The sequence below is a fragment of the Mesoplodon densirostris genome, chromosome X, assembly GCF_025265405.1.
Source record: "Mesoplodon densirostris isolate mMesDen1 chromosome X, mMesDen1 primary haplotype, whole genome shotgun sequence".
Taxonomy (NCBI): Eukaryota; Metazoa; Chordata; class Mammalia; order Artiodactyla; family Ziphiidae; genus Mesoplodon; species Mesoplodon densirostris.
In genome coordinates, this window is record NC_082681.1 from 79,145,880 (window position 1) to 79,166,442 (window position 20,563).

Here is a 20,563-nt window from a genome sequence, read left to right on the forward strand (position 1 = left end):
GTGTGTATGTGCATGTGTGTGCATGGCGAGGGCGGGGTGGCGAGAAGGGAAGGGGCGGGGTCTGGGAGGAGGAGGGGGCGGGAACACAAAGTCAAATTCGCTTCGGTCCATCCCGAGACCGGAAGTGGCCGTGGGGCATCCTGGGAGTTGTAGTTCCCGGGGCTGCCCTGCAACCGAGGAGGGTCTTGTCCCTAGGTGCCAGTGCCGCCCCCGGGTCCCAGGCTGGCGAGAGAGGAGGAATTGAGAACCGAACCTCCTGACCTCGTCAGACCCTTAGTTCGATTTCCCTTCGTGTGGAGACATGAACCGGGGTGAATGTGGGTGCGGTGAGGACTGAAGGGTCAGCCAGAGCCCCCTCCTGTCCTTGTGTTTGCCTTAGCCCCTCCCCCACTTCTACCAGACTCCTTATCCTAGGCCAGCTCCGCGCTGGTCATCTTAGCTGTTTATCCCAGGGACTCACGAGCAGCAAACATACCGGGGAACTTGCTCCTCGAGGGTAAGGTGGGCCCGGCAACCTGACCCTGCGCGCAGCCCAGAGAAGCGAAAACTTGTGGAAATCGGACCATGCCCTCGGGGTACGGAGTCAAGGACACAGGTCCCCAACGGGCACAAGAAACAGGTAGCATTCAGCAAATTACGTCACGGCTGACGACGGCGCGGCCCTCCTCTTGGGGCAGGTGACCACAAGGTGGAGCTACAGCGCAACTCTGCACAGCGCGCCTGGGCCACCCGGAACGCTCCCTGTGGCGGCTGCTCTCCTGCTTCCCACCTGCAGCCCTTCATTGCCCCAGGTGGACCTCTTGCCACCTCCATCCCAAGATTCTCCTCATGATGACCCCTCAATGTCATGTCACATACAACCCTAGATGGAAGGTGCATCCTCCACCCAGCCCCAGTGCTGAAAAGATTAGACTGTGCCAAATGGGCATTCAATTCATTGAATAACCGATTAACGGACAAGATTCAGGAACGAATGTGTCTTGAAGAAAAGACTGTGCACAGCAAAAAGCCACCTGTAGGCACAGAATTACATGGCTAGATGGGCTCTTTGGCCCCCAGCCTCTAGGCAGGAAATCAGATAAATTGCATATGTTAGGGGAGACAGTGAATGAAGCCAGGTCGATGTCTCCATCATCTTATCGTTCTCCAGGAAAGGCCGTTTTGTCATCTCCTTCAGTCACTGTTCCAAGCTGTCCCGTCCCTGACACCCTGTGCCTTCTACACAAGAACACGTGCACACAGATCAGAAACATTCTCTTGGCAATCTTGTCTCTTCCTCTGTTCTAGTTTCATTTGGGGAGAAATTTCTGGTGACTCAGTGTCTTCCTAACCACTTCAGGTCAAAATCCCAAGGGGAACGGATTCCATGGAAGCTTGGGGCATGCCACCATCTGGGCAGAGGGCCCTCATAGTTCAAAACCTCCTGTTGGCAAAGTTCACCCCACGCCAACCCCACCAACATTCCACCTCAGCCATTCTCTCTTCCTTGCTGTTGGCCAATGCAGACAGGCCTCAGACTTTGGCTGGTGGGGGTCCAGGACAAGGCATTCACTCCGTTATGAAAGCGTTGATCCTGGTCAGCAGCACTGCTGTTTCTAAGCCTGGGGAGAGGGGCATATAGGAAGTGAGCAAGGGGAAGGCTAGAGGAGGAGAAAAATGAGGTGAGGGGAGAAAGTTCTTACCGGTTCTCTCTCTCTCCTTAGCACATCTCCTATAGGGAGAAAAGCTTCTCATTATGAGTTCACCCAGCTTCAAGCACGACCTTTTGACCCCGAGTTCCCCCAGACTGCCTTTCCCAAAAGGTTCAAGCCAATTGGATATATAAGGAAGGGTCTAAGAATCTCCGAGGAACCAAACAGACCAAACCCCAAGCCAGCCCCAGGCAGCATTTATGAGTCTGAATCAGCCCTATCACCAGGACCCTAGGGAGAATAAAGACCCAGAAAGCTGGGGCACCAAACACTCACCGTTGGAGGAGGAAGGTCCACAAAAGCAGCAGGATGGAGACACAATTGGTAATGATCCACATCATTAGGTAGGTTTGAGGGGGCTATGGGAATAGAAAAAAGCCCCTGTCAGTGGCCAGAGCGACCCATATACAGACACAGGTAGTATATGGGCGGAGGAGGGGCAATAAGTAAGGAAGAGAGGGATAGGGTTAAGGAGAAGCAGGGATGGGAAAAGAGGAGGAGGGGTGAGAGTCCCAGAGCCCTTACAATAAGCCAGACAGGGTAACGCATCTGCTGCAGCAGCTGGCAGTCATTGGTGGTGACCGAATCCACCCCTGCACACCAGAGTAGGGAGAAGAGCCAGGGCTTGTTCACTACAAATAGGTTCACCGAGACATTATCTTGGTGCAGTGCTCTGCGGAGGAGGGGAAGAAATAGGGAACATCCAGAATCATGGCGTCCCAGGCATGGGAGGGAGACAGCCCCTCTCTGTGCTTGAATCTCCAGTGTCACTGCCCTAGAGTCATCAGTTCTGCCTTTGCATAGCAGCCCCTGACCAACTCTGTCTCCTGGTGGATTCCACCTATGGGTCCTAGCTTTGCTGTCTGGGGCCACACAAATGTGTCTCTCCTCTTTGTCTCATGACATCCCTTCAGAGGTCTGAGGGGCAGTGACCACATTCCCCTGAGTCTTCTCTTCTCCAGACCCAACAGCCCCAGTCACTTCAACTGGGGCTGGGGACCTGGCTTATAATTCCCTTCCCCATACAAACCTCTCTAATCTGATCTTACTCCAATTTACCTATGTTCCTCTTGAAGTTTGGAGCCTGCATCTGAAGGTGATATCCCGGGTGGGCTGGGACCAGCTTCGAGGAGAGCAAAACTCCTTCTGCCTTCTGGGCACTATGCCCATGTGAAGGCAGCCCAGGGTCAGGCTAGTTTTTGGCAGTGTCATTCATTATTCACAGTGTTCAATCAAAGCCCTGGTCTTTTTCACACATGCTCCTGCTAATGCCAGCGTCTCCCTCTCTTGTTTTTGTGCAGTTGGGCTTCTTTTGGACCCCAAATATAGGTCTTTACATGTATCTCTGTTGCATTTCATCCTGGTACATTTGGCCCGTCATCTTGGAGTGCTTAGACCTTTCAGGGCCTCCATTTTCCCATCAGTGTTTTCATTACCAATTCATGCCTTCTGGAAACATGATCAGCAGTCGATGTTGACCAGGACAAGACTAAGGGGAGGGCCAAACCTGATATCGTGTCTCCTCCCATGGTGACAACTTGGGGAAAGGTCCTTGAAATACTTAATATGATAACTGAGCTATCATTCAGTCCACATTTTTTTCTGTCTGACCACAAGGATATTATAAGAGACCTTGGCAACTGCATGTTTTTAAGCCTATCATGTTTCCTGGCTGGGTCAGCTTCTGGGGCCCAGCTCACATCTGGGACTCTCGCCTCTCTCCCCTGGATCCATCCTCTCTTGCACCAATCTCTTTGGTGTAGAATGAAAGCTAAAATCCTTCTGGTGGCCTACAAGGTCCTACCCAATTTGGCCCCTGCCTACCTCTCCAGCCTTGCCTTCCCCTCGCTCACAAGGCTGCTGTTCCTGTTCTTCTGCAGCTCTTCCCATTGTCCTCTCTTTGTGACCTGTCAGGTCTCAGCCCAGACACTGCCTCTTTAACCACTCTTCCTACTGTGACCCTCCCTAGCCCCTCTCTCCCAATCTCTACTACATCTTCCCAATTTTTTTGTCTTCAGATCACTTATCACTATCCAATATGCATATGTTTTGTGCCGTGGTTTATTGTCTGTCTCTTTCACCCCCAAAGCCTGCAATAAACAGTGCCTGACACATAGCAGGTGTTCAATAAATATGCGTTGTATGAGCGAATGAATGAATGGCTTTTGCCTTCCTAGCCTCGGCTCTTCCCCGCCATTAAGCCTCATGTGATCCCCTCAGCTCCTTTCCTCTGGCACTCACTTGATATCCAACAGTGGCAGGTCTTGATAGGGGAGGTTGAGAAACTGGGGCCTCTCAGTGCTGTGGCCTCCCAGATGTCCATATATCTGGCGCATTTGGGGGGCCCGTTGTTGGACATAAGCCCGATCTTCATCCGGTAGCCAGAGGACCTGTGGTTCAGGGTGGATGGGCATGAAGCTGGGGAAGGCCTAGGGATTCCGGGGGTGGGGACAGGGGCAGAGAGGTCTGACTGCGGATGGGCTGTATGAGCTGGGGTGGGGCCCTAGGGCGGGGGGAAGCCTCAGCATTATCATCATGGCCTAGGGAAGGCAGGGGAGAGGGGCACTAGGGAGCACTTGGGGTCCTGGCAACATCACCATGGCTTGGGGCACCCCTGAACTCAGCACAGTCTCCAACGTCTGGTTCACAAAAGTGTCATGGTATGTATGGTTTCGTGGGGGGCGGCGCAGGTCAAACATGACAGAAAGGTTGCGGACTTCAGCTTCTTTCAGTAGTTCTTCCAGGGCTGGCACTGTCTGATTCTCAGCGTCTTTCCGATCAGGGCCTGACAGCTGCTTAGCCCCCCAGAAGGGTCGCCTCTATAAGAAGAAGAAAATTGTTTCAAGACCAGAAGAAGCCTCCAGGCCATCCTCCCATCCTCATTATCTTCACTCATTACCCCTACTTGGTGTACAGCTTCGACCCACTGCTGAGCCAGGGTTTTTCCTTTCTCCAAACTGTGGCCTTTTCTAGACCCTCTAACGCCTTACTCTGGCCCCAACCTCCTATCCTCCCGGTTTCCTAACTTCCTCACTCTCACCACACTTTCCCTTGGGTCTCACGGAGACCTCTGGGATCTTGACCCCTTGGTTTCCTCCCAATCCATCAGCCCCTTTCTGGCCACACCTACATCCCCTACCCATGGTCCATCCGCAGCTTGAACTACTTTTCCACAGCCCCGTCAACTCCTTTCCTGCCCCACAAATCCCAGACTCTGATTGAATTCTGCAGTTGTCCGCCCCCTCCACCCCTAGAATCGGGGGGCAGAGCACACCACGTGGGCTGTTGGCATTTTAGTCCGATTTTTTGCTCTCAGTGCCACTTAGCCATCCTTTTACTTGTTCTTGATTCGCTCCCTCTCCCATTCCTCCTGGTGGCTGTTCCAAACCTCTGCCACTCTCCTCTCCTCCCCTTGAAATCAACAGATGACCTTACCTCCTAGTCACTGGCATGGAGAAAGTGAGCTATCAACACTTATTAAATGTTTGCTATGTGCCAGGCGGTATTAGAAGCACTTATGTGTATTAATTTATTTAGTCCTCCCGATAATCCTACAAGGTAGGTATTGTTATTATTCCCATGTTATAGATGAGGAAAATGAAGCACAGAGACCCTAAGGAATGTTGCCTAGGCTCACACAGCTAGGAAGTGGTGAAGTCAAGATTCAAACTCAGACGTCCTTTACTCTTAAATGCTCAGATATGTCTTAATCCCTCAGAATATGTATCCAACTGATGGGTTGGATTACGGGAGATTTTTCAATTTTAGGTTATTTCTCTGACATTTTACTTTTTAAAAAAATTTTTTATGAGGAATTACTTTGGTAATCAAGAAAAGAAAAACTAAACAAATTAAGTATCCTTTTAAATAATTTCCATCACCTGCAGGATTGAAGTCCACACTTCTAGGCCTGGCATTCAAAGTCCCCAGAGACCAAGCCTCTGCTTCCCCGGCCCCCGGCCAGTCTCATCTCCCACGACTCCCATGCATTTTTGTCTCCCACTTCCACTGAGCCACTTTTTCATTGTCTTTTTTTTTTTTTTTTGGCCTTGCCGCACGGCTTCCAGGATCTTAGTTCCTCAACCAGGAATTGAAACCGGTCCCAGGCAGTGAAAGCACCAAATCCTAACCACTGGACCGCCAGGGAATTCCCACTGAGCCACTTTTTGTTCCCTGGAAAGGCTCCTTCATATTTCTGGGCTTTACACACACTCTTCCCTCTGACCAGAATTCCCGTTCCCTGCCTTGTCCATCTTAAAAACTACCCTCACTTCATATGCTGCTCAGGCATCCTCTCCTGTGAAACCACTCCTGATCCTCTCCCGCACTCCCCCTGCCCAACAGTGACCTCTCTCTCCTCTCTACCCAGTAAAGACCTTGCTCTTGCTGGAGGTTTCATATTCTGATAGCCTGTTGCCTAGGTGCTTTCCTTACTAGGAGGGAATGACCTGAGTGCAGAGACTGTATACCTGTCGCCCAACACGGGGCTCAGCAGATGCTTATCAATGAGTGAACTCCACCCCTGAGTGCCCCTGCCCGTGGGCTGCCTCTTCCAGAAGGCTGTCCTCACCTGTAGGAACCAGGCCCCGGCATTGAGTCTCTTCAGCTCAGTCCAGGAGAAGTTGCTACTGTGGCTGTTGACTCGGTGTGGGAACACAGAGGCCACATCTGTGGTCCTGGTCAGGCGCTCATCATGCATGAGGAAGGGAATCCCGTTGGAGCTGAAGGCACAAGGGGAGTCAGAGGGCCAAGCTCTGGGGCTGGTCATCATTTCCGGAGCTTCCCTGCTGTGTCCCTCGGGTCAGGAGGGGGCCCCGGCTTCCCTCACCTGACCATCACGTCGGTCTCAAACACAGCAGCTCCACATTCAGCTGTCTTCCGCAGGGACATCAGGGTGTTCTCGGGGGCCAGCTGGGAAAGGTGAGGAGGTGGCAGGGAAGGGTTGGAGCCTGGGAACCCACAGGCCTGGTCACAGCAGCCTAGAGGAGCAGACCCTCCCTGCCCTGCCAGCATTCTGCCCAGCACTCACCATGGGGGCCCCTCGGTGTCCCATCAGCTCAGGCTTGGGGGGTAAGTCTTTGGGTTCCATGATACAGGCTGAGGAGATGAATAGGGGCACCGGGTAGATGGCCAGGGCAACTCCAAAAAATAGGAGCAGTAGCAGAATCTTGGGACCTGTGAGGAGTGGGGGACAGGCTATAGAGAAAGGACAGTGGTGGGCCCTGGGGACAGAAAGCAGAGTGCAGGTGCAGGAAACGGAGCAGCAGGAGGCAGAAGCATTGATGGCCAGTGAGGGTGTGTGGGAGGGTAGAGTTGGCACCTCTTCTGTGGATACGGTAGAAGGTATCAGCCACAGGCCAGGCCAGGAGAGTGATGCCAGCAACTGCTCCAATGTGAAGGAATGGGGCTGTGGCCTGTGGACGAGAGCTGTTGAGGAGGGCTCTTCTCCCTAGAAGCCCTCCCCTTTTCCTCCTAGGACCTGACTTTTGAGGTTGAGAGCTACCTGGAGTCTCGGGGCACCAGGGAGCAAGCTGTGTCCTGGGGTTGGCCACAGGCGAAGGTTTCCCCCGCTAAGCCCTGGATATCAGCCACTCACCTGCAGTGACAGACGTAAGCTATGCCACTCCTGCCGCCATTGGACCTCCAGCCCCACAAGGCCAGCGGCCACAAGAAGTATAATGAGGAGCAGCAGCACCTGGGGGACCAGGGATCTTCATGTCATCCTGGGCTTGTGGCTGCCTGGGCTGCCCCTCACTCTATGAAAACAGGACCATTCTCTTCTCCTGACTCAACCACTGTCCTTCTTTCACTCAGCACATATTTACTGGGCTTCAGGTACTGAGCTCGTGCCCAGGGATAGAAGAACTGGCTAAGCGCCGGGCCCAGTGTACCCCTCTCCCGCTTGCTCCCATACGCCCACTCTACCTTGTGGGTGGTGTGCAGGCACAGAGGCTGGCCACAGAGCCGCAGGAGCAGGGCCAGGAGCTGGGGGCAGAGGTGGTGGGAGTCATGAGGTGCCGAGAGGGGGGCTTTCCAGGCTGACACCTCCCTCCTCCCCTCCCCTCAGTGGCCGGGGTGAGAATGACAGGGTAGAGCTGAGAGGGAAGGAAGGGCTAAGGTTAGACCAGCTGCCCCGGGACCCACCAAGAGCAGGGATGCGTATGTGACCAGTAGAGAGATGACCAGTAGGAATGCCGGGGACCAGTCCATCCAGTGTCCCCAGTGCTGGAACAGGAATCTGTGGGAGGGGAGAGGGAGGTGTCCGAGTGGGGAAAAGGCAGCGATAGTGGCCTGAGGGGAGCTGGGCTGGGTGGCTCTAGGATGGGGGCTAGAAGGGAGTGAGGGGAAGCCCTTCAGGGGGTCAGGGGCTCCACGGACTGGGGAGACTTCACGGAGGGGTTTTCAAGGAGGCTGGGTAGGGGGCAAGCCAGGCAGGGCTGGGGATGACCGAGCACCCTGGAGTCCCGGGGTGGGGAGTAGGTTGACATGTCTGCTGAGGAAGGGGGTCCGTGACACACTCATTGAAGTTGTGCAGGTCATTGAGAAGGACGAACACGACGTACAGCCAGCCCAGGGAGAGGAGAAAGGTGAGGAAGAGCAGGCCAAACCAGATGCATTCACACTGCAAAGGGGCAGGAGAGAAGCTCACAGCCCATCCCCACTTCAGCTCAGAGTCCCCAACAGAGGGCAGCTCAAGGGGGCTTCCTGCCAGGCATGGGGGTACTCTGCTTTTGCAGGTAGTTCTCTCCATGTTTGAGGGGATTTTCCTCCTGGGGAGAGAAAGCCCCTTCCTTCCCTATCCCCTCCCCTCCGCTGTCTCTGAACACACCTGGCCTTCTTATCCCCTCCGAGTGGCCTCTGCCTTGGACTTCCGCACCAACCCCCCGACACCCCATCCGTACTTCACCTGGTTGGTTTGTGTCCTGTCTTTGGGGCATTTCTTCCAGTGGCAGCTATACAGGCAGTGGAGGCAGTGGGCCCAGACCGAGCAGCAGCCGGGAGACTCGCCCATGGTGAGGGCCTGGGGGAAGGGAAACTTGGCTATCAGGGACCCTGGCAGAAGGCAGATCCCAGCCTCCCTCCCAGTATATGTGAGGAGCCCCGGGGAGGAGCAGAGGTCACAGGGCAGGTCCCAAGTGCCAGACTGGATGAGGAGGTGAGCAAAGGGGACAGTTTCCGGGGTCTTTCTTTCCCTTTCATCTGCATACGTGGAAAGTCAGTGGGACACCCCGGAGGTCTAGCCTCCTGGCAGGCTATACACCCACTCTCTCCATCTCCTCCCCTTTCAACAGCATCCCTATCTGGGAATGGAGAGGTTGCCTGGGGTGGGGACTCAGGAGAAACTTCCCTGGGGTGGGGCAAACACGGTTTAGCAAGTTGAGGCAGATCTGGCCAAACTTCAGGCGGCCCCGTGTTGAGGCTTCCACCATAGGAACCAGGAGGAACCTGAAGGAGAGGCACCAGGCCTGACCTGGGGCTGAGGGAGGCCTGGCTAGTGGCTAGTTGGTCAGTTGCTATGGTTACAGAGATTGCACACATCGCAAAGCCCTGAACTGAAAGATTCTCTGTCTCCATCTCCCAGGGGCAAGGGGGTACTACCAATAAGAGGAAATCTTGAGAGGAACAGGTTGCCTGGGTCACTCCCTACCTTCTGAAGGAAACTTTTTCCTGCCCGCACACATCTGGAACATCTAAGCCCTCTCACCCCAGTCCTGTCGCTTCTTGCCTAGTCATCCCCCAACCTCAGCCAGGAACCCAGTCCCCGCCTTTTCCTTCTCAGGGGCCCCACCCTCTGAGGACACTGGTGAAAGTGCAACAAATACAGGGCAAAGGTGTGTATGGGGGCTGTGGTTGTCTTGGGGCAGGGGATCCCTGGACCTTGCGCTTTGAGGTCAAGCTGAGACCAAGCTGGCTTACTGATCCCCAGACTAGGCTGGGTGTGTGATTCTGATTCTATATGAGAAGGTGTGGGATTTGTGTCAGCATTTGTATGTGCATGTGCATTAGTGGCTGTCAGTAAAATGGGTTTCTAGGTGACTTGGAGTATGTAAAGGAGCCCCTGGATACACCCAAAGTGGGTGTGGTCTGAGGAACACGACCCCTTGCCTTGTCATCTGGGCTCCCCTGAAGCTGTGGAGTCTTTAGGGGGTGCACAGTGGCTGAAAGGAGGGTGTGGCTGCTCCTGAAACAGCCCTTCTTACCCTCTGCTTGCCTTGGGAAAGGAGGGTTGGGGTAGGGATGGAAGTTAGGGGGCTGAAGCTGGGGTGTGGGGGGGAAACCTCTCCCCACCCTGACACCCCTCCCAGGAAAAAGCCAACCCAGAGGGAGGTCCGCTGCCTCTTCCCATGCTGGGACAGAGCGGTCGTAGCCTGCCTCGGGCTCCAGCCGTAACTCCTGCCGTCCGGGTCCCACCTCCCTCCAGAAGCTGTCTGTAGGATGGGGTCAGGATCTGAGCAGCCAGAAAACTCCAATCAGGGGAGCTGACCAGGGGTGCTGCTCAATCCCTGGGCCCAATCCCTGCCGGCAGGAGCCGGTCTTGGCCCTGCCACTCCCGCCTGTGGCCCCCAGCCTTCCCGAGCCCTCACACCTTTTCTCAGCAGCAGGTCCGCTCTGCTCTCCGCCCTCTGCTGTGCACTGCACTGTTTCCCAGGTCCTCTCCGAGTTGTCAGCCTCCTCCCTCTTCCAGGCTCAGCCCCACCAGTCAAACAGGTGGCACTGTTGCCACCTACAGGAGGCTGTGCGGGTCCTCTCCCAGGGCCTGCAGCTGCTCTGTGGCCTGTGGTGTCCGTGCCTGGTCGGGTGGGAAGATGGGAGGGGGGCAGTGGGAGGGCGAGCAGATCTGCTTCTTTACTCGCTGCCGGTCAGGGGGCTTGGGGTGAGGAATTCCTTTGTGCAGCTTTCCCCATCCCTCTGTCCCTCCTCCTGTTCTCTTAGTCACTGCTGGGGCTTTGTCCCGGCTCAGGGAGGCGAGGGCTGAGGGCGCGGGCGGGCGGGAAGCTGGGGGGAGGTGACCACACAACTTTGCAACTTGGCAGTGAGGAGAAGGGGCCCAGCCAGCCCCCTGGAAAGGGGTGTGTACGTGTGCGAGGAAGTCTAGCATCCAGTCTCAAGCTCCCTGGGAGGATAGCCTTAATTCATCAGCCTCCCTTCCCTCTTGGGATCTTGCTTCCGCTTCTGCAAGGTGCATCTAGAAGGGAACTCAGATTTGCACGCCACTTCGTTTCACCCAGTTTCTGGACCAGGGGTCTCCGTGGGCCTTATGGGGCCTGGGTGGTACTAGCAGCCCTTCCCTTTCGCCCTCACCCCAGAAAGGAGATGCTCATTCAAGATGTGCTGAGATTTGTATCTTTTTCGCTGCTTTGACCCCAAGGCATCTACCGTCTCTTTCCAAGAATCATTTGAGGAGTGTATAGTGGTATGGTCACTGGCTTTTGGAAGATGAACACATATAAAAGGCACTTTTACCACACCATCAGAAGGGGAGGGATGGCCAGCAGGCCGTAGAGTCAGCTTAGTGCTAAAGCACAGGGCTCTGGGTGGGCCAGGGACTGGGGGCTGGCTTGATTGACCTTCCCTCTCAACCTTTTGGCTGAGACAGTGACTCGATGCCTGGGGGCTAGTGCAGTGTTGGTGGGAAAGAATGTCTTCTCTGGGGATAAGCTCATTTACCCCTCCCCCCAAACGCACTGGATTTGGAACAGTGAGAAGGAAGACCTGCTCTCTTAGGCCAAGAGCCTGCCCCCTCCTTCTCTGCCTTCCCATTGTATCCAGAGGCTCTAGTTGGCAAGGGCAAAGGCTCCCTTGCTCCCTCGGCATTAAAATGCAAAGAGAAGCAGGGCTGCTTGCTGGCAGGAGGCCAGAAAGGGCTGCAGGGTCACCTAGTCCCAAAGGCTTCGCTCTAGGCAGGTTGTCCTTCAGTTTCCTTTGCTTGGACTCTGTTGGATTCTGGAGGAGTCTCGGCTTTCATGTGCCAAATTCTGGGGTGTACTTTGGGAGCTTTGTTCGGGGCAGGGGGCTGGGATTCAGAATGCACGGATATGACGCTCAGGGCCTGTGAACTCCTGAGAAGCCTGCAGGGCCAGGGCTGGCTCCCTTTTCGCCTTAAGCAGAGATGAAGAACCCAGATGCAGAGTGAGGAGTAAGCCACGCCCATCCTCTTCCCTTTCAAAGGAGGAAGCAGGGTGTAAGTGCAGTGCTGTCCGGGGGCTGGGCAGCAGTACGATCCCATGCCCAGGCGACTCCAAATCAGGCCGCAGGCTGTCAGTAATGGCCATCACTGCCGATCTAGAGTCAGCTAAGAACTTTTGGTGTCAGACCTGGGTTCAAGTCCTAGCTCGATTACTCGTTAACTTTGTGACTTTAGTGAAGTGACTCAACGTCTTTGTATCTCAGTTTTCTCATCTGCAAAATGAGACCTATTCACCCTGAACTTTTTTGTGAGGAGCAAATAAAATTGCGGCAAGCACATGGAGATGCTTGGTAAGTATGGTTCCTTCCTCCTAGATCTGGAGGTCAGGCAGCCTCTACAGTGAAGGTCAGGCCACTGGCCTTACTAGCATTATTCTAACCTCCTGAGATAACAGAGCAACATGAAGACACATGAGTTGCTGCTCCATACTCCCCTCAGGGGATGAGGGCTGCTACAAGGCAGTGGGGGGCTTGGGCCCTTGCACTGACTTTCCTTAATAGCGTTCCCAGGGGCAGAGGAACACAGGTTGAAACTGTATTTCTCCCTCTAGCACAGAAGACTCTTTCCAAACAGCAGATGGACTAAGATTTATTTATTTACTTAACATTAACATTTAAAAAGATTTCAATTACCTCAGCAACTTGAAAGACGATGAGTGCACTATTAAAACACTTGAAATCCAGAGACAAGAAAGATCCCAGCGCCATTCTGGAGGTGGCATGAAGATCTGTGCCAGGCCTCCGACCTAGGCTAGGCTCTGCCATGAAACTGAGACAACCTAAAGATAAGACAGCCTTGGCCTCCTTCCCACTGGGAGACAGCCCTAACTGCTCATGAGTAAGAGGGAGCTAGATTGTACTGAGGACTGGTTCCTCATGAGTCATCAGGAAGGTCAGTTGGTTCTCTCTTCAGCAGGTAGCTTAGCACCCTTCTGGAGAGGAGAGTAGTCGTCAGGGGCTGGGGGGCTGGACACGAAGTTGCCAACATCCAACAAAGGTTCCCTCTTTTTCAGTAACATGCTGTTCCTTTTTTCAACAGCAAGAAACCTGAAATCAAGAGGAATCATGAAAAAAAAACCCTTTTGGCTGCAACCTGAAGGCATCTCCCAAGCCAGACCAGGGCGGATATGATGAGTCCAACTTCAGTGGGCCTCTTCTTCAATGGGGGAGCAGCCAGAGAAGAAGCTGATATTGTTGGCCAGAGCTCGTTTCTTTTTCTTCCCTGGAGCTTTATTTTCTTGGGATTCTGGTGCTGCATGTTTTGACTCTGGGAGGCCAAGGAAGGAGGCACCTGGAGCCGTGTTGTTTAATAGCACCTGCTCCACATCACACATGTCTTTCAGGATCTAGGAAGGACAGAGAGCTATATGACTAGATCTGGGGTAGGGACAGAGGCTGATGCAGCCTAGCCACTACAGATGTTTAGCACACTCCCAGTGGTATGAGGTGACCCCCCAAATAGCTCTGTTGAAAAAAACCAGACTCTAGCAGATGCCCGGTTCCCAGTTCCCAGCAAGCTGATTGTACTTTTACCTCCTTTTCTCCCACAGCTCTCTGTCAGCGCTAATGCAGAGACGGACGCTGATACATTTGGAAACACCTGGCTTTTAGGCCACCTACCTTGCTGTTGGGAGTGGCACAGACAGGGTTAAAGAAGCTCAATCCTGGGGTCACCTCTGTGGGATCCTCCAGTTTGAAGGAGCCTTCAGAATCCCGAGTCCACTCAACAGTGCCCAAGCTATCCTGAGAATCAAGCAGACAAGGATATTAGAAATTCACCTACTAGGGTTACACGATCAGTCTGCTCCTCTTCAGCCAGTGAGGTACCAGCTCTGAGGGCCTCATCAGTCAGTGTAAGCAGGTCTTAGGGTGACCCTGCTTGGGGAGATCACAGTGCTCAAAGGTAGCCTCTGAAGGCAAAGGACTGGGTAGGAGAGTGGCACAGGAGACATCATGAGGCAAGGTTTAAAACAAGGCTGAGCCCTGGTCATTTCTTTGATTAATCCTCTCCCCTCCCCAATCTACAATATACTTTTTAGCATTTCTACAGAGCGTTGCCTGTATTGGTCTTCCTTTCAGAGAGGAAGCTGAGGCCAAGAGAGAGAAGTTGCTTAGGTAACAAGGCGACTCTGTGGTAGAGCTTGGATTAGAATTATAGCCTGTTGTCATGGAAACTGAACTGGATTAAGAGTCAGGAAGCCTGAGGTCTAATCTTAGCCGCCATGACCAGCTGTATAATATCACACCGAGTCACTTAAGCTTATCTCTGGGCCTTAGTTTCCTTCTCTGTAAAATGGCAGTATTGGACTAGATCAGTGGTTTTCCAACTGAAATTCTAAGAGGAAACTCGATATATAAACAACTAAAGAGGAAGTTGCTTTGGTTGGCACCGGGTCAAACTGAGCTGAGCCACAAGCACAAGCTGTGCCTGGAAGCACTTCCATGGAGCCACTATAAGACTCTAGAACCCAAACTGAGAAAAGCATGGGCACAGAGAATCCTGAAGGTCCTTCTGCAATGCTACTTCTACAGTTCTTAGCCTGACCTCTAGCTTGCCACTTTAGTCCTCTAATGATTACCTACCTCAGAAGTTTTTTTAATGGAAGACCCAGGGCAAAACTGTGCCCATATAGATGGTTAAGAAATGCACGGTGAACTAGTCTTGTTAACATTCCTGTGTATCACACAGAGAGCAGTAGGAATGAGCTTTTGCCGTGGGCACAGGTAGGCATAAGGCAAGTTCGGGCATCTGACCTGCTTGGTGCTGCACTCCTCAGTACACATTTTGTTTCCCTGAGTTTGCTATCCCTGGGAGCAATATAAGAACGGCTACAGTTAACTTGGCTCAGAACAGTGAATATCAGAAAGACCAAGTTCCCGTGGGTCTTTTCCTAGAGCCACGGAATAGCTGGTTCCCATGGAGAAGGTCTAAGTAACTAATGTCTCAAGATGTCAGGAGGATTAACTTCCTTCCTGGAAGCTGCTACCTCAGCACGTGGCCCTTACAATTCCAGCTAAGCCTCTGGACTAGTTTGATCCTGCACGGCTGTATGCCTGTAAATGCTTGCTCTGCTGTTCCTTGCTTGTGCCTTAGACACTGTACAGAAATTTCACAGCCAAGGCTAGGGGTGGGGAATTGCATATCTGGGAATCTCCTGGGAGAGGCTGTGGCTTCTGAAGGGGTTGTGTGGACAGGCTAGCAGCAAGGAAGAAGGACTGAGAAGCGAAATGTCTTTTTCTGGTTGCAGAGGGAAGAAGGGTAGGAAGGGCTGTGCAGGAGACTCTGGCTTTCAGGAAGGAAGGTAGAAGAAAAGGGCAGAAACTGCTGGGAGATCTGAAAGGATGGTGAGGGACGATAGCACCGATCCTACCTTGCGTTGCTGACGGTTCCTACACTTTGTGGGGTCACAGCTGCAGTCCGCGCCACAGTCCAACTTCTGTCTCCTGCACCCACACTGCTTGTTCCCACACCAGCCCTTGCAGGAACACTGCAAAGCAGGTTTGTAGAAAGACACATTACTGAGTCAGAAGACTAGGTTTGAAGTACCTTCCCTTCATTCTCAGGCCATTCTAGAAAAACTGGAAAGTACCATCAACTTTACTAAGCTTCTATCTCCTCAGTCCTTTCTTTAGTGAAACAATGATCACTAAGAACCCCCATAGGTTTTCTAAGAACAAGTCATGCCACACTTTTGGGATAGTGTACTTGAAAGATGGATTGGATGGATACCATAATAATGAAGGGTAACTGACAAAGATCCTCATGGTGATTTTATGGCCAAAGTGAAGAACTATGAGGTGAATGGGAGTAGAATTAGGCATATTTAAGGACTGAGTATAATTGCTCAGTATCTTTGGATCTACCTAGCTGTACTTTCATCCAACTCACATTTCTACAGTTTGTTTAGTGTCAGCCTGGGCTTTGTCCTCAGCAGTTTAATCATTCAACATTTTAATAAATCACTGATGATATGAAATAAAATCATTTACATTTGTATAGCACTTTACAGTTTTCTGAGTACTTTCATATATAGAAATGAAAAATCTCATTTGAATCTCATAGCCAGTCTACAAGGTAGGCATATTTATCAGCTGTAACAATGACACAAAGCTGGAAGGATGATGAATATGTAAGATAATAGAATCACAATTCAAAAATATTTTGACTGGCTGGAATTATGGGCTGGAAGTAGACAGAAAAGTTATAACAGGGATAAATGTAAGTCTGGCATTAAGTTCCCCCCAAATCAGCCATATAAATATAATGTTGGGGGGGGAGATCTGGCTTAAAAGTAGTTTGGTGCAGGGAATTCCCTGGCGGTCCAGTGTTAGGACCCGGAGCTTTCACTGCCGATGGTCCAAGGGCCCAGGTTCAATCCCTGGTCGGGGAACTAAGATCCCACAAGCAAGAATGGAGCCCGCCTTTCCACAGAGCTGGAACTCCTGGCTTACGGTCTCTTCCCTCCGCCGTCACTGAACTGCCCCGGAGCCCAAGCGGAGGGTGGCCTCACTGAGGCTGCTGGCTCTACAGGGGCCTCAGCAGCCGAAGCCACGACAGTCCTGGGGACCGAGGGCCAGATCACTCATCCTGGGGTAAGCCAGCTGCCATGTCATGAGGACACTCAAGCAGCCCTAAGGAGAGATCCATGTGGCAAGGAACTGAGGCCTCCTACCTATAGCCACATGACCGTGTGGATGACAGGCTCTTGGTGCTCCAGCCAGGCATCAGGGCTGTGCCTCTGAGGTGGGAGAGGCAAGTTCAGGACACTGGTCCACAAGAGACCTCGCAGCTCCACGTAATACCAAATGGCAAAAATCTCCCAGAGATCTCCAACTCAACACTAGCACCCAGCTTCACTCAATGACCAGCAAGCTACAGTGCTGGACACCCTATGCCAAGCAACTAGAAAGACAGGAACACAACTCCACCCATTAGCAGAGAGGCTGCCTAAAATCATAAAAAGGCCACAGACATCCCAAAACACACCACCAGATGTGGACCTGCCCACCAGAAAGACAAGATTCAGCCTCATCCACCAGAAAACAAGCACTAGTCGCCTCCACCAGGAAGCCTACACAACCCACTGAACCAACCTTAGCCACTGGGGACAGACACCAAAAACAACGGGAACTACGAACCTGCAGCCTGCGAAAAGGAGACCCCAAACACAGTAAGTTAAGCAAAATGAGAAGAGAGAGAAACACACAGCAGATGAAGGAGCAAGGCAAAAAGACGAATTAGGCAGTCTACCTGAAAAAGAATTCAGAAAAATGATAGTAAAGATGATCCAAAATCTTGGAAATAGAATGGAGAAAATACAAGAAACATTTAACAAGGACCTAGAAGAACTAAAGAGCAAACAAACAGTGATGACCAACACAATAAATGAAATTAAAAATTCTCTAGAAGGATCAATAGCAGAATAACTGAGGCAGAAGAACGGATAAGTGACCTGGAAGATAAAATAGTGGAAATAACTACTGCAGAGCAGAATAAAGAAAAAACAATGAACAGAACTGAGGACAGTCTCAGAGACCTCTGGGACAACATTAAACGCACCAGCATTAGAATTATAGGGGTCCCAGAAGAAGATAAGAAAAAGAAAGGGACTGAGAAAATATTTCAAGAGATTATAGTTGAAAACTTCCCTAATATGGGAAAGGAAATAGTTAATCAAGTCCAGGAAGAACAAAGAGTTCCATACAGGATAAATCCAAAGAGAAACACGCCAGGACACATATTAATCAAACTATCAAAAATTAAATACAGGGCTTCCCTGGTGGTGCAGTGGTTAAGAATCCGCCTGCCAATGCAGGGGACATGGGTTCTAGCCCTGTTCTGGGAAGATCCCACATGCCGCTGAGCAACTAAGCCCGTGAGCCACAACTACTGAGCCCACGTGACACAACTACTGAAGCCTGCATGCCTAGAGCCCATGCTCCACAGCAAAAGAAGCCACCAAAACAAGAGGCCCGTGCACTGCAACGAAGAGTAGCCCCTGCTCGCCACAACGAGAGAAAGCCCACTCACAGCAATGAAGACCTAATGCAGCCAAAATAAATAAATAAAATAATTAATTAATAAAAAGTACTTCTTTTTAAAAAAAGAAAAAAAATTAAATACAAAGGAAAAGTATTAAAAGCAGCAAGGGAAAACCAACAAATAACACGAAGGGAATCCCCATAAGGTTAACAGCTGATCGCTCAGCAGAAACTCTGCAAGCCAGAAGGGAGTGGCAGGACATATTTAAAGTGATGAAGGAGAAAAACCTACAACCAAGATTACTCTACCCAGCAAGGATCTCATTCAGATTTGACAGAGAAATTAAAACCTTTACAGACAAGCAAAAGCTAAGAGAATTCAGCACCACCCAACTAGCTTTACAACAAATGCTAAAGGAACTTCTCTAGGCAGGAAACACAAGAGAAGGAAACGACCTACAATAACAAACCCAAAACAATTAAGAAGATGGTAATAGGAACATACATATCAATAATTACCTTAAATGTAAATGGATTAAATGCTCCAACCAAAAGACACAGACTGGCTGAATGGATACAAAAACAAGACCCGTGTATATGCTGTCTACAAGAGACCTCCTTCAGACCTAGGGACACATACAGACTGAAAGTGAGGGGATGGAAAAAGATATTCCATGCAAAGGGAAATCAAAAGAAAGCTGGAGTAGCAATTCTCATATCAGACAAAATAGACTTTAAAATAAAGACTATTAGAAGAGACAAAGAAGGACACTACATAATGATCAAGGGATCAATCCAAGAAGAAGATATAACAATTGTAAATATTTATGCACCCAACAAAGGAGCACCTCAATACATAAGGCAAATACTAACAGCCATAAAAGGGGAAATCGACAGTAATACCATCATAGTAGGGGATTTTAACACCCCACTTTCACCAATGGACAGATCATCCAAAATGAAAATAAATAAGGAAACACAAGCTTTAAATCATACATTAAAGAAGATGGACTTAATTGATATTTAAAGGACATTCCATCCAAAATCAACAGAATACACATTCTTCTCAAGTGCTCATGAAACATTCTCCAGGATGGATCATATCTTGGGTCACAAATCAAGCCTTGGTAGATTTAAGATAATTGAAATCGTATCAAGTATCTTTTCTGACCACAACACTATGAGACTAGATGTCAGTTGCAGGAAAAGATCTGTAAAAAATACAGACACATGGAGGCTAAACAATACACTACTTAATAACCAAGAGATCAGTGAAGAAATCAAAGAGGAAATCAAAAAATACCTAGAAACAAATGACAATGAAAACACGATGACCCAAAACCTATGGGATGCAGCAACAGCAGTTCTAAGAGGGAAGTTTATAGCAATACAATCCCACCTTAAGAAACAGGAAACATCTCGAGTAAACAACCTGACCCTGCACCTAAAGCAATTAGAGAAAGAAGAACAAAAAAAACCCAAAGCTAGCAGAAGGAAAGAAATCATAAAGATCAGATCAGAACGAAATGAAAAAGAAATGAAGGACACGATAGCAAAGATCAGTAAAACTAAAAGCTGGTTCTTTGAGAAGATAAACAAAACTGATAAACCATTAGCCAGACTCATCAAGAAAAAAAGGCAGAAGACTCAAATCAATAGAATTAGAAATGAAAAAGGAGAAGTAACAACTGACCCAGCAGAAATAAAAAGGATCAGAAGAGATTACTACAAGCAACTATACACCAATAAAATGGACAACCTGGAAGAAATGGACAAATTCTTAGAAATGCACAACCTTCTGAGACTTAACCAGGAAAAAACAGAGAATATGAACAGACCAATCACAAGCACTGAAATTGAAACTGTGATAAATAATCTTCCAACAAACAAAAGCCCAGGACCAGATGGCTTCACAGGCGAATTGTAGCAAACATTTAGAGAAGAGCTAACACCTATCCTTCTCAAAATCTTCCAAAATATAGCAGAGGGAGGAACACTCCCAAAGTCATTCTACGAGGCCACCATCATCCTGATACCAAAACCAGACAAAGATGTCACAAAGAAAACTACAGGCCAATATCACTGATGAACATAGATGCAAGAATCCTCAACAAAATACTAGCAAACAGAATCCAACAGCACATTAAAAGGATCATACACCATGATCAAGTGCGGTTTATCCCAGGAATGCAAGCATTTTTCAATATATGCAAGTCAATCAATGTGATACACCATATTAACACATTGAAGGAGAAAAACCATATGATCATCTCAATAGACGCAGAGAAAGCTTTCGACAAAATTCAACACCCATTTATGATAAAAATGCTGCAGAAAGTAGGCATAGAGAGAACTTTCCTCAACATAATAAAGGCCATATATGACAAACCCACAGTCAACATTGGCCTCAATGGTGAAAAACTGAAACCATTTCCACTAAGATCAGGAACAAGACAAGGTTGCCCACTCTCACCACTATTATTCAACATAGTTTTGGAAGTTTTAGTCACAGCAATCAGAGAAGAAACAGAAATAAAAGGAGGGCTTCCCTGGTGGCGCAGTGGTTGAGAGTCCGCCTGCCGATGCAGGGGACACGGGTTCGTGCTCAGGTCCGGGAAGATCCCACATACCGCGGAGCGGCTGGGCCCGTGAGCCATGGCTGCTGAGCCTGCGCGTCCGGAGCCTGTGCTCCGCAGCGGGAG

At 50.4% G+C, this 20,563-nt stretch overlaps 2 protein-coding genes across 4 annotated transcripts in view; both read right to left on the reverse strand.

The window, feature by feature from the left end:
- Positions 1-1,548: 1,548 nt before the first annotated feature.
- GDPD2 (glycerophosphodiester phosphodiesterase domain containing 2) lies at positions 1,549-8,703 on the reverse strand. Of its 2 annotated transcripts, none has more exons than XM_060087548.1 (15): positions 8,599-8,703; positions 8,210-8,313; positions 7,836-7,929; positions 7,617-7,676; positions 7,288-7,386; positions 7,012-7,105; positions 6,721-6,866; positions 6,520-6,602; positions 6,262-6,412; positions 4,289-4,510; positions 3,933-4,081; positions 2,217-2,364; positions 1,968-2,050; positions 1,683-1,711; positions 1,549-1,601 (listed from the first exon to the last, which is right to left on the reverse strand). In XM_060087548.1, exons 1-15 carry the CDS (start codon positions 8,701-8,703, stop codon positions 1,549-1,551), a joined length of 1,620 nt encoding a protein of 539 aa, XP_059943531.1. The 2 variants fall into 2 exon arrangements, with proteins under 2 accessions (XP_059943531.1, XP_059943530.1); XM_060087547.1 differs by having other exon boundaries at positions 8,147-8,313.
- A 3,754-nt stretch (positions 8,704-12,457) lies between these two features.
- The window catches only part of KIF4A (kinesin family member 4A), a 129,113-nt gene continuing 121,007 nt past the window's right edge, over positions 12,458-20,563 (reverse strand). For both annotated transcript variants that reach the window (XM_060086773.1, XM_060086774.1), the window contains exons 29-31: positions 15,251-15,367; positions 13,500-13,622; positions 12,458-13,225 (exon numbers count right to left, since the gene is read on the reverse strand). In XM_060086773.1, the coding sequence (XP_059942756.1) occupies positions 13,022-13,225; positions 13,500-13,622; positions 15,251-15,367 (444 nt within the window). In that variant the 3' untranslated portion in view covers positions 12,458-13,021. The remainder of the gene's footprint in view (positions 13,226-13,499; positions 13,623-15,250; positions 15,368-20,563) is intronic.